Here is an 11,890-nt window from a genome sequence, read left to right as displayed (position 1 = left end):
TGTGTGTGTGTGTGTGTTAAGAAATGCTTTAGTTTAGGCCTTTGGAACAAACAAAGGCCATATAATAGCTTTGCATAACATTTTGATTATTTAGGATAGCTTCAATATGAGCATTTTTAAATACAAACTGCCATGTCATCTCAGTGCATGTTTACAGACAGAGATACAAACTTATGCATTGTTATTTTGTAAGTGATGCAGCAGGTTATGATTAGGGCCTTTTGCTCATGAATGCACTCCCTAGCCAGAGAAATGTCACAGAGGATAAGTTACCATGGAAACACCAAGTCCCACAGTGGTTGAGAATAAAGCCTGTGTTCCTCCACTGAATCACGGTCGAGCTGGGTTTGTTTAGTTGCACTGTGGATCTCGGACTTAAGAACAGGAATGTTCCTTACCTGCCATCAGGAGCAATACAAGAGCAATATACGGGTACTTCCACACAGTGGCAGTTCCCAAAATTAGCTGAATTATTTTAAACAGTGACACTTTTAACTGGCGGATCCCTGAATTAATCCTTAACCCCTGCATAAGATCACATGAATCCAGGCTTTATTGATTATTTGTTGATTATCATCTGATTATCATCTGATGCCATCTGTTTAGTTTATCTCTGGAATTTATAATATCCCAATATTATGATCTAGATGCATGCAGATTTTTAACATTTAAAACTCCCATTGCTTCTAATATTGATTAATCAAAGCATAAATTTTGATAATATAGCAAACAATGGTTAGAAACCTTGATTCATTTTTCATAGAGATTTAAACGCAGTTTATTTGGATTGTAATGAAGTCATTATCTTTTGTGAATCTAAAACAGCTACTGAAAACTGTCTGAGTTAAGCGGACGCACAGACTGATCTCTAATCAGCGGCGAGGAGAGCCTCCCCCAGTGCTGCAGATGACTTCACAGAGCTCTCAACACCTTCATCTCTCAGCAGAGCTAGAAGGTCAGCTTGTTTGAACTTCACCACTAGGGGCCTCCCTCTTACTTACCAAACATCAAAGTACACTGATGTGAGTCGCACTGATGTGTGTATGTGTACATGAGTGTGTGTCTACGTCTGTTTGTGTGTGCATGTTCGTAAATATGTGAATATATATATATATATATATATATATATATATATATATATATATATATATATATATATATATATATCCTGTAGGTGAATGTGTGGGGAGGAGAAGAGAGAGAACAACACAATGTGAATAGGAAATATTTTCATCAGTAGCACTGTATTTGATATAAATGGAATTTGCCGTCTCATTAAAGGGATTCTCTGCCCCAAAATTCAAATTTTTGTCATTAATCAGTTACTCCCATGTCGCTCCAAACCAGTAAAAGCTTTTTTTCATCTTCGGAACTCAATTTAAGATATTTGTGGATGAAAACTGGGAGGCTTGTGACTGTCCCATAGACTGCCAAGTAAATTACACTGTCAAGTTCCAGAAAAGTATGAAAGACCATCTGCCATCAATGGTTCAACTGTAACATTATAAAGCGACAAGAATACTTTTTGTACATGAAGAAAACAAAAATAACAACTTTATTCAAAAAATGTGTCTCCTCTGTGTCTCTATGCATCACCGTAGTGCCTTTTTGGAGAACATAATCTGTATGCAATCAGCATACGTTCTTCTGTGTAAGCCGTGCTGCACGGATGCACGGTTTTCATTCAAATCAATGGGTAAATACCCATAGAAAAAGTATCCTTGTGTCATGTCTGACACGGAATAGCTTACCTGGATGTTCTCCAAAATGGCCATATGGTGATGCGGAGAGACAAAGAGGAGACGCATTGTTGAATAAAGTCATTATTTAGGTTTTCTTTAAGTACAAAAAGTATTCTTGTCACTTGATAAAATTCAGATTGAACCACTGATGGCAGATGGAGTATTCTGACGATGTCTTTCATACTTTTCTGGACTTTGAAATTGTAGCTTACTTGGCAGTTTATGGGACAGTCACAAGCCTCCCAGTTTTCATCCAAAATATATTAAATTGTGTCCTGAATTGAAATTTTCATTTTGGGGTGGAGTATCCCTTTAAATGATGGTTTGTTATATTGAGTCACTTTCTGTCAAGATATGTTTACTGAATTATTTCGAGATGTCCTTCAAGCCAGTTATTAAGAGTTGAAGAGCATACATGTTATAATTGTATCTTTACCATTCATGCAGGCAGAAGTCTAGGAGGTGAATAATTTTTTTTTTATTATAATTTATGTTAATAATAAAATAAAAATAAAAAAAAAATCTAAGACATTTAGAATTATAAATTATATACACTACTGTTAAAAAAAACCTGGGGTATGTAAGTTTTTTTTTATTTTATTTAAATCTAAAACAGCAAATGTGAATTTTAAGTTTTTTAGATTTTTAAATGTTTAGTCACGTGAGTAACTTCAGTGTCACATGATCCTTCAGAAATAATTTTAATATTTTATTATTCGTTATTATATGTTGAAAACTGCTGTACTTCACAATATTTTTATGTAAACCCTGATACCATTCTTTTAGGATTCAAGTTCAAAATAACAAAATTTATTAGAAACGATACAATAAAAGTTGTTGATGTTTTTGTTCATATTTTAGATGCTTTGTTTCTTTTTTTACCCAGTATACTTCTTTCCTCTTGATTTTAACGAAATAGCACTAATGTCATTACAGTGGAAAATTAGAAACCGTGTATTTAATGCCTTTAATCTCAAATGCTCAAAATAGCAACCACCAAAATAGCAACCACTGAATTTGGTTATATGGAAATTAACTTTACTTATTTTTGTATGCTGCTCATTCTGCTTATGGCTAAACATAGCAGGGCACACAGTCACTGACACAGGAACGCCTGCTAGGTTTACCTGTAAACAAACAGCCATTGACATCTAGATGAGTCTTGTCTGTATCACAAGAACAATAAAGAAACAAAAACCTTTTTTTAATAATGCAAAGGTTGTTTAGAATATTATCTTGTTGTTATAAACTTTTTTTTAATTCCTAAAAATATTACCATGCATGTCCAAAAGATTAAACAGTCTGAACAGCTACTTTAATATTTTGATTATATAAAATAAGGAATATGTGTATCTGTATCTTATCTTAAACTAATTTTAAGACATTTTGCATAAGCTGTTCTGTTTTTGAACTGGCTGATATCTCTGTCTGGACTTTTTTATGGTCCCTGCAGTGAGGAGAGAGAAATGAAGTCCCATCATTTTCTACCAATATTTGAGAACTCAGCTGATGATTCAGATCTGATGTGAAACTTGCTAATGAGTGAAACAACGCAGGTGTAGTAGGTGTATGTAAGAAATGAAAAAATGATTATAATAGCAGTGTTGCCAGATTTGGGAGTGGGTGGAGAATACTAAATCTAAAAGGACATCTGTAGTGGCACATGTTTGCAGCTGACCCGATTGTTAACCTTTTGTCAAAGACTATCTGATTGTCCCTCGCCATGTTGTGGATCAGGTGCTTGAGCAAACCCAAGGCCCCGAGGTGGAAGCCGCCATCTTCATGTCACAAGTTCTGGAAAATGTGACTGAATAAGCCAACACAGATTTGACTCTCTGTAAACACACTTCACCTTATTTTTCCAATCTGTGATTATCTCTTTATGGATGATAAGCAAGGCTTGCTGCATGAATGTGCATCTTGATAAATGTTCAGAACTTTTTACAATTTGGGAATTTATCACATTCTGCTAGGGTTGTTCTTTTACATATCCTTCAATGTTCAAATGACCTGAATAACACAACTCGGCGTGTAAACTCTTTTTGGATTGGAGTATACTGTTCAATACTTTGGGGAAATAGGAAGAAATTAATACTTTTATCTAACAAAGATGCATAAAATTGAACAAAAGTGTCAGTAAAGACATTTATGATGTTACAGAATAAAATTCTATTTCAAATAAATGTTATTTTAACTTTGCAATCAAGGAATCCTGAAAGCAAATGTTTCTACAAAAACATTGTTTTCAACATGAAATCAAATAATCACTTGGTGCTCATCACATAAATAAATCACAGGAATAAATTATATTTTAAAAATATATAAAATTATATATATTACAAAATATTTCAATATATATATTCTGTAATATTAATGAAATTAATACAAATGTTAATGTCCCCAAACTTTTAAACAGTACTATTGATAGAAAGGATGAAAGCCCTTGTACACCACAACATCCACAGACTATATGTGTTTCAATGTTTTAATTCATTTTTGAAGAAAAACAAAATATTCAAAATATGACAGCCATAATTTTACGGCAACTAAAGAATTAAAATCTACCCACCACACAAAATACCTTGCTTCAATATTAGTGCATGCTCCAAATTTTGTTGGTACAATAATATTTAGTTATTAACCAATTTTATACTAATTTGTTGTCTGAATTAACATTAGGAGCATTAAAAGTTTGTAACATTGACCACTTGCCGTACATACCGCTTTTTGAATACAGATTCCACGTCACAATGTTGCTTCCGTGTTACATTGTTCGGACAAATGTTGCTGAATCTATATAAATAAGTTTCTGTCTAGTGGTAATGTGTTGAAATGAGGTCATTTCATCAGTCCAACATATCTTCTCTAATGAAAAAAATATGTTTGGGTATGACAGAAACCAACCAAAAATTTAAAACAAGCTATATACAAACTTGTCGGCAGAGTATAAAAAGATCCAATGGTAAAACAGAGAAACAATATATGATACATTAAATCTAGATTTCACATCTGAAAATATCAACCTTGCATTTCCGATTTTGTCTTGATACAATTGTCTGATATATTAAGGTCGTTCATGTGTTGGTGCTCTATGAACTCCGAGGTCTCCTCCATGATCTGGCCAGGAATGTGGAAGTCAACAGATGGCTGGTGGAGCTCGGTGGAGAGAGGATTGTCCTCCTCCTGTTGAGGGATGGAGATGCTTTGGGAATTCCTTGGCCGCATACCTGTGCCCTGAAGAAACTGGAGAAAGTTCTCCTCGATAGAAGCCTCTCGACTGGGCAGCTGTTCTTCTTCACCAGGATGCCCCCACTTAAAAACGAAGGCCAGGTTTCTGGCCAGCTCTTCCCTGATCTGCCGATTCAGAAAGCCGTAGAAAAAAGGATTGGAGGTGAAGCAGAAGTACCCGATCCAAGTGAAGACGTCCTCCAGCTGGGCCATGCGTGCGAGGGATTCGTGAGAGGACGGCATGACGGCGCAGTACAGGTGGAAGGAGAAATAAGGCAGCCAGCACCCAAGGAACTGACCTCCTACGGCGACTAGGACCACCGCAGCCTTGCCCCCGCTGAAAGTCCTCTGGGGGGTGGTTCGAGCTCCGCTGAGGCTGGCCGCCATGCTGGAGTAGCTGCTCAGAGATTCAGAGCGCGGCCTGGGAGTCTCCATCCAAGTGGGGACTGGCCCTTGCTGCATGGCGGCAACCCTGGCCACCTTGAACATGTTGCAGTACACAACAAAGATGATGAGGACAGGACATAGGAAGTACATCAGGGTAAAAAGGACCATGAATACCAGTCGTTGGGGCCCTTCCTCCATCCAGTAAAGCGAGCAGCACTTTGGTTCAACGATTTTCCCCATAACTTTCCCCACAGCCATTCCTGGCTCCTCTGTATCGAGCGCCCAGCCGAGTAAAGGGAACGCGGACATGAGGATGGCTTTGATCCATATTCCAATCAGAACTGAAACCACCAACCCTACAGTCATTTTCACCTCATAGCGCATGGGATGAACGACGTAGTAGTATCTCTCAACATTGATGGCTGAGATAGTGAGGATAGCAGCACTGATCAGTCCCACGCTCAGACACAAGTAACCCTGACAAAGAGCCTTGTTGAAAAAGCCCTGACCTGACAGCATACCCAGAGGCATTAACACCAGGGCCGCGATGAGATCCACCAGGCAGAGATGGAAGACGAACACAAATTTACGTAGTCGCGGCGTTCTGGCGATGACTGTCATTACGGCTAAGTTGCCCACTATAGCTAGTACGTCCATCAGGAGCATGGTGCACAGGCCGAGCGTCTGCAAGAGGTGTCCATCTCTGGGCTCACTCAGTCCTGAGGCGCTAGGCTGGGTTGTGTTTGGACGCCAAGAGGTGGTGTGGGTGATGTTCCACGTTGTGTTGAAGGCGGCTGTATGCTCCATGAGAGGATGGAATGAGAATTGTGGGCGGAGGTGATTCTCATGGGACTATCACCCATTCTCCCCTGCTGAAGAGTGGCATCAAGCAGTACCGTTCAATGGGGGAGTTCTGTCGGCGTTACGACATGCTGGTAGAGGTCGGACTTCAAATATTCTCCTCTGAAATCCCTGGAACTCGACTGTGCTCTAAGTCCAGCAGCACCAAATGAGACATGATGGGACTGTGACGAGAGACAATAATGTTAGCAAACAACTTTTAAGGATAAAAATACTGACTTTGCAATTAATCGCGATATTCATTTAAACAAACTTGAAATCTATTCTTAAAATCCTAATATGGTCACCAAGACAATATAATTTATATTTTACTCAAGTTTGCAGTCCTAATTGAATGTGGTACAATGTGTGTTTCTATTGAGTCCTGACGGGCTGCCAGTAATAACAATCCAGTTCACAAACTGTTTCAGTTTAGCGGATCAAAAAACTAGTGTAGTCCAATTCTCAAACAACTGACTCTCATTATCTGGTCTAGGTTTGGGTGATGTGCCAAAATATTATTTCATGATATGAGTAATTTTATTTCACGGTAACAATGTATATCATGACATAATTATTTGATCATATTTTTTTGATATCATAGAAAGGTCATAATTCTTGTTACCAGTGAAAACCTCACAAAAAGCCAGCTATTTTTTTTTAAACAAGCTCACTGAATATAAAATAAGAATAAGAAAATAATTACAAGCAATAGCACCAAAAAACTACAGTTTCTTCTTATCAAAGCAACAAAAGTGATTTAGTCAAGAGCAGTGAGAGTCTTTCTCGGTTTTGTTGTTTTATTAACATGCATGACAGACAGCAGGAATATTAGACTGCTGTCACTTTAAGAGCTGCCTAGATTGAATATAGTGTTAAACATGTGTTTTCTTTCTCAGTTTGCTTCCACTTAAGACCTAAATTTTGTTTGTGTTTATGGGGATACTTTACAAAGACAGGCATTTTGACATACAAGTGTGTGTATTTAACCTTTCCAAGGCCTATAAAGTGGTAAAAAGTAAGCACTGTAAACTGCAAAATGAGTTCTCTTTCACGGCTGATTGCATTTCAGTGGTTTAAGATCACTTGTTTTATGACTGTAATGCTTAAAAACGCATGCAAACTACAAGTTTTCATGCCAACGTAGCACAGCGACATCACTTGATGGTGTAATCGTGACTGAGACGATAGACCAAAATCTCTAACGACTGACAAATTTCTACCAGTCAGTAGTGTCTTCCGGTATATCACCCACCCAATAGCAGGTCATTTAAATCAATCATTCAAAAAAAGAATAACAATTAAGAGTTACTGTTTGAATCAGTCTGAAGGATCCTTCATTAAATTTACCTACTGAATGCATCATAGCAGTTATTAAATCAGCAATAAGGTATCCTTGCAAGTTACTGCATTTTCATACATTCATATGTAAATAAAATGGATTATTATAACTTCTTAACCTTTATTTATAACAGGAAGTCACATTGAGGTTAAAACCTATTTTACTAAAATATATGCCCAAATGAATTGGAATCAAGTCAAAATGAATCAAAATTATGATTCGGAATCAAATTCAATAATGAAATCTTCACCGATACCCAACCCTAAATTCACACAAATATACAAGTGCTTGAAAAACACGGCGTCGGATGGGGGCCCTGGAGGTCTACCTTCGATCCGAGTTTGGCGGGGTTCGGCCCAAGCACCCTTCAAAACTCTTTACACTGTTGGCAATCATGTGCTCTGTGTTTATGGTCATGACCTCACCTTGCACACTAATTCACATGCATCATTTCTCAAATTTACAATATCATATTTTACTGTAAAAACACTGGACCAGCTTTGTTTCTCCACATCCTCAATCCATCCAGTTTTTCTCTGAGGGCACAAACTCTCCCTTGTGATACAATGTGGTCAGTGTTGTGACAAGCTCAAAAGCATCTCTAATTCAGCTATAAACTGTTGTTTTAGGACATCTCTGTGTTTTCTGCCCGAGGCTTGTGACCACAATGATCTCATGGTTTACTGATTGATTGTAGCAGTGAAGGCTGTTCTGTACCTGGAAGGTCTCAAAGCAGTTAGAGCTACAGTGGCATGATTATCCACATGACTATGATGAGCTTGATTGTGATGATAATAGTGATAACGTTTACCCTTCTTCTTCATCATAAGGTTTCCGTGCTTTAGAATTTTTTTATTTTTTATAAGTTAGCATTAAAAAAAAAACAAAGCTCAAAATAGTAGGGTATTTGGAGTTAAAGGGATAGTTCATCCAAAATAAAAATTCTGCCACCCTTGTGTTGTTCCAATCCTATATGACTTACTTTCTTCTGTGGAACAAAAAGATATTTTGAAGAATATTTCAACTGTTTTTGTCAACTGGACCCCATTGGCATTCATTGTATGGACAGAAATACAGAGACATGTTTCGAAATGTTTGTGTTCCACAAAACAATCATACAGGTTTTGAACAAAATGACTAAATATAAATAGAATTTTACATTTTGGGTGAACTGCCTCTTAAAGTGAAACAAAGCTCTAAACATCATTCACAGGATAATAATTACTGAACATACTTAAGGAATAAAAAGAATGAAAAAACTACTTTTAGATCTGAGATGAAGGGGCTCAATGAGACAATAGTTATTGGTAAACTCAATACATTTCCAGGTAACCTCTTGTGATGTTTACATAACTAGGCCAGAACATTAGGATACCACTAGGCTGGGATTTTAGTTGTGCTAGGCAATCCAGCACTGTTAAAAGTGAATACAGAAAGTTATTACCTGAAAGGTGAAGTGTAATTTGTGGTTAAAATACTTCCTTCTGTCACAGTTAAATGTGCATAAACTTTCACAAAAGGCTCTTTCACAAAATAGACTGCATTTACATGCACAGTTATAATTGAGCAGCAGTAAGCTTTCGAGTGTACTGTCCATGACAGAAAGCTAATACATTTTTTGAAGGATTAACACACATGAAGCATCCTCTTTGTCTTTCTGAGCAAGCACGCACTTCCAAAGTTAGATAGTTCACCTAAATATGCAAATTGTTCATACAGTGTATTATTCACCCTCATGTCGTTTCTAACCTGTAGGACTGACTTTCTTCTGTGGAACAAGATTAGAGTTTTCTCTTTTTTTATACAATGTAAACAAAACAGTTTGGTTACCAGCATTCTCCAGAATATCTTCTTTTATGTTACGCAAAACAAAGAAAGTCGAACAGGAATGAAATGACATTAACATGAGTAAGTGATGACAGAATTGTAATTTTTGGGGGTGAACTATCTCTTGTAGTCATATTAACATGTTTACACCACCATTCAGTGGTTTGTGGTTGGTATGACGGTTTGATGTTTCTAAAGTCTCTTTGCTTATCTAGGCTGCATCGATCTGATCAAGATAAAACAAAAACAGTAATGTGCATTATTATTAAAATGTAAAATATTTGTAATATATTTTAAAATGCTATTTATTTCTGTGATTGCACAGCTGAATTTTCAGAAGACAGTATTCCAGTCTTCAGTGTCACATGATCCTTCAAAAATCATTCCTGTATGCTGATTTGGTATTGAAGAAACACTTCTTATTATTATACATTTTGAGAACTTTGCTTCTTAATATTTTTTTGTGGAAACTGTGATACTTTTTCCCCAGAATTTTTTGATGAATAAAAAGTAAAAAATAAAAATAAAAAAACCCTGGCATTTATTTGAAATAGAAGTTTTTTACGGTGACTTCTATTAACATTATTGCATTATTGCATCTTTTCTTAAAAATTCATATATTACTAATCCTAACTAGACAAAGCAGACCTACAATCACACTATCTAGACCTAAATAAACAAATATCAGATCCATAAGGTTTCCGTCAAACTGAAGTATTTACAAGAAATGTTAAAAAGACAACTCAGTTGTTTGAACTTTTAAAATGAATATAAACTATTTTTTTATTTGAGACTTTTGACCACCTGGACACAACCAGACTAGCTCAACCAATGGCGTGTATTTAGAACAGTCATTTCACTTTCTATTTCATTAATGGTAGTGGTGCACACTTTACACGTAAGGACCCATTTCTACATTTGTGATTTAAAAAGTCACTTTCATTGGCAGAGCCTAATGTATTCCAGACGAGTCATATTAAATATAATAGGCTATTTGAATAATAAAACCAACTATTTAAGATTTTTAAGTTCTTACAAGCTTTGATTTTGGTTTACGGTCACTATAGCTCCATACTGAGCACTACCGAGAAATACTAATTCGCTATGTCAAGATCTGTGATCTAGAAACCTACATTTCCAATACCTATGTCATGCCATACTGTAAATAATCAACATGAAAAACATTTCTATGCAAGTTTGCAATCATCAGCCTGTGAGGATTCTAATGCTCATGCACATGATGAGAAACAGTTTCTGGGGGTTTCATTTGTGGGTTTGATTAATTTTTAGGGGGTTAAAAACAACCTGTGCTTTCTATAGGAAAGGAGTGGGATTAGCGTTCATGCTCATAAATGCATCTGCAGGGCCGAGATGAAGACAGCAAATGCATTTTAAAACGGTCGACTTTCTGTGAACCCTCCTGTACTTTGTGAGACAAAAATCTGCAAGCAACTGACAATCTCAGGGGCTGCCAACTGAGAAACATATGACCCTGTAATATGCACATGACTCAGTATTTACAGCGATGAGAACTAGCTCTGTTGTTCAAAAACCTCGTGTTTTCCCCCTCTCTTCTTCTTCTCCTTTCCTCCCTCAGGGTGAGTCCTTGCACTTTACAACTAATAGCCCACACTTCTAAACATGATGTCTGCTGTCATCACCTAAATAATCCACTATCACCCCAACGACCGCCCAGTTCATTGTCTGCTTCCAAACAGTTCCCATAATCCCCTGAGGTGAGCTGATTCAGTGCTATATTACACATATGTCATGTATGTCAACACCTTCATTCAAGGCAACCTCTGGTTTATAATATACAAAAAATATACAAACAATAATGTCACTGCCTGGTGATGGAGCCTACAAAGCAAGACCAGAGGAACGTCTAACTGCAAGAGCGAGATCTTGAAACCCATTTCCAACTCATCCGTCTGGAAATTCTACAACATATGCATGTCTTCTAGGATGCACAAGTTTAAGCAGGCGTCGGGGTGAGGTATGGAGTTAAAGGAACCGTAGCTCCATGAGATGTAGATGGGGAGAACGTACCTGTAGTGGAGAGGTCCAGCAGCGAGGATCTCCTCTTCAGCTTCCAGGGTTAGTGTCGCGCGACAGGGAGAGAGGGATAAAAAGAGGGGGAGAGAGAGCGAGCGAGAAAGCGAGAGAGAGATACCCAATACCCCTCCTCACCTGGCCCTTTCATCTCTCCGCCCCTCACCCTTTCACCCGCCCACACACATGTTCACACACACACATTCACACAAACACACACAGAGAGAGATATCGCCCCCTCCCCCGTCAGCGATGCTTCAGGCAGGCGGCTGGTCCAGGTGGTCAGGCTGATGTTCACGCTGCCGAGAAGACGGAAAGATAACAAAAAAGCGGTCTCTCTTTAGGCGGTGATGTATGAAACCCACTCTCGCCCCTTTTCCGACACACACACATCCACACAAATACACATAAACATGTGCTCTCCCTCACATGCACACAGGGCAACTGCAGAGCAGAATGGAGAGGAGACAGG

General features: G+C 37.7%; 1 protein-coding gene across 1 annotated transcript; it reads right to left on the bottom strand.

The window, feature by feature from the left end:
* Positions 1-4,213: 4,213 nt before the first annotated feature.
* Positions 4,214-11,631, bottom strand: LOC113107575 (G-protein coupled receptor 61-like). The gene is made up of 2 exons (XM_026270186.1): positions 11,416-11,631; positions 4,214-6,382 (listed from the first exon to the last, which is right to left on the bottom strand). Exon 2 carries the CDS (start codon positions 6,162-6,164, stop codon positions 4,761-4,763), a length of 1,404 nt encoding a protein of 467 aa, XP_026125971.1. The 5' UTR covers positions 6,165-6,382; positions 11,416-11,631; the 3' UTR covers positions 4,214-4,760.
* Positions 11,632-11,890: the final 259 nt, after the last annotated feature.

Source organism: Carassius auratus, chromosome 8, assembly GCF_003368295.1.
Source record: "Carassius auratus strain Wakin chromosome 8, ASM336829v1, whole genome shotgun sequence".
Lineage (NCBI taxonomy): Eukaryota > Metazoa > Chordata > Actinopteri > Cypriniformes > Cyprinidae > Carassius > Carassius auratus.
This window is presented reverse-complemented; position numbering and strand designations above follow the sequence as displayed.

Excerpts from the sequence above, each read along its gene's own strand:
- LOC113107575 (XM_026270186.1), bottom strand. The coding sequence starts at position 6,164 with ATGGAGCATACAGCCGCCTTCAACACAACGTGGAACATCACCCACACC.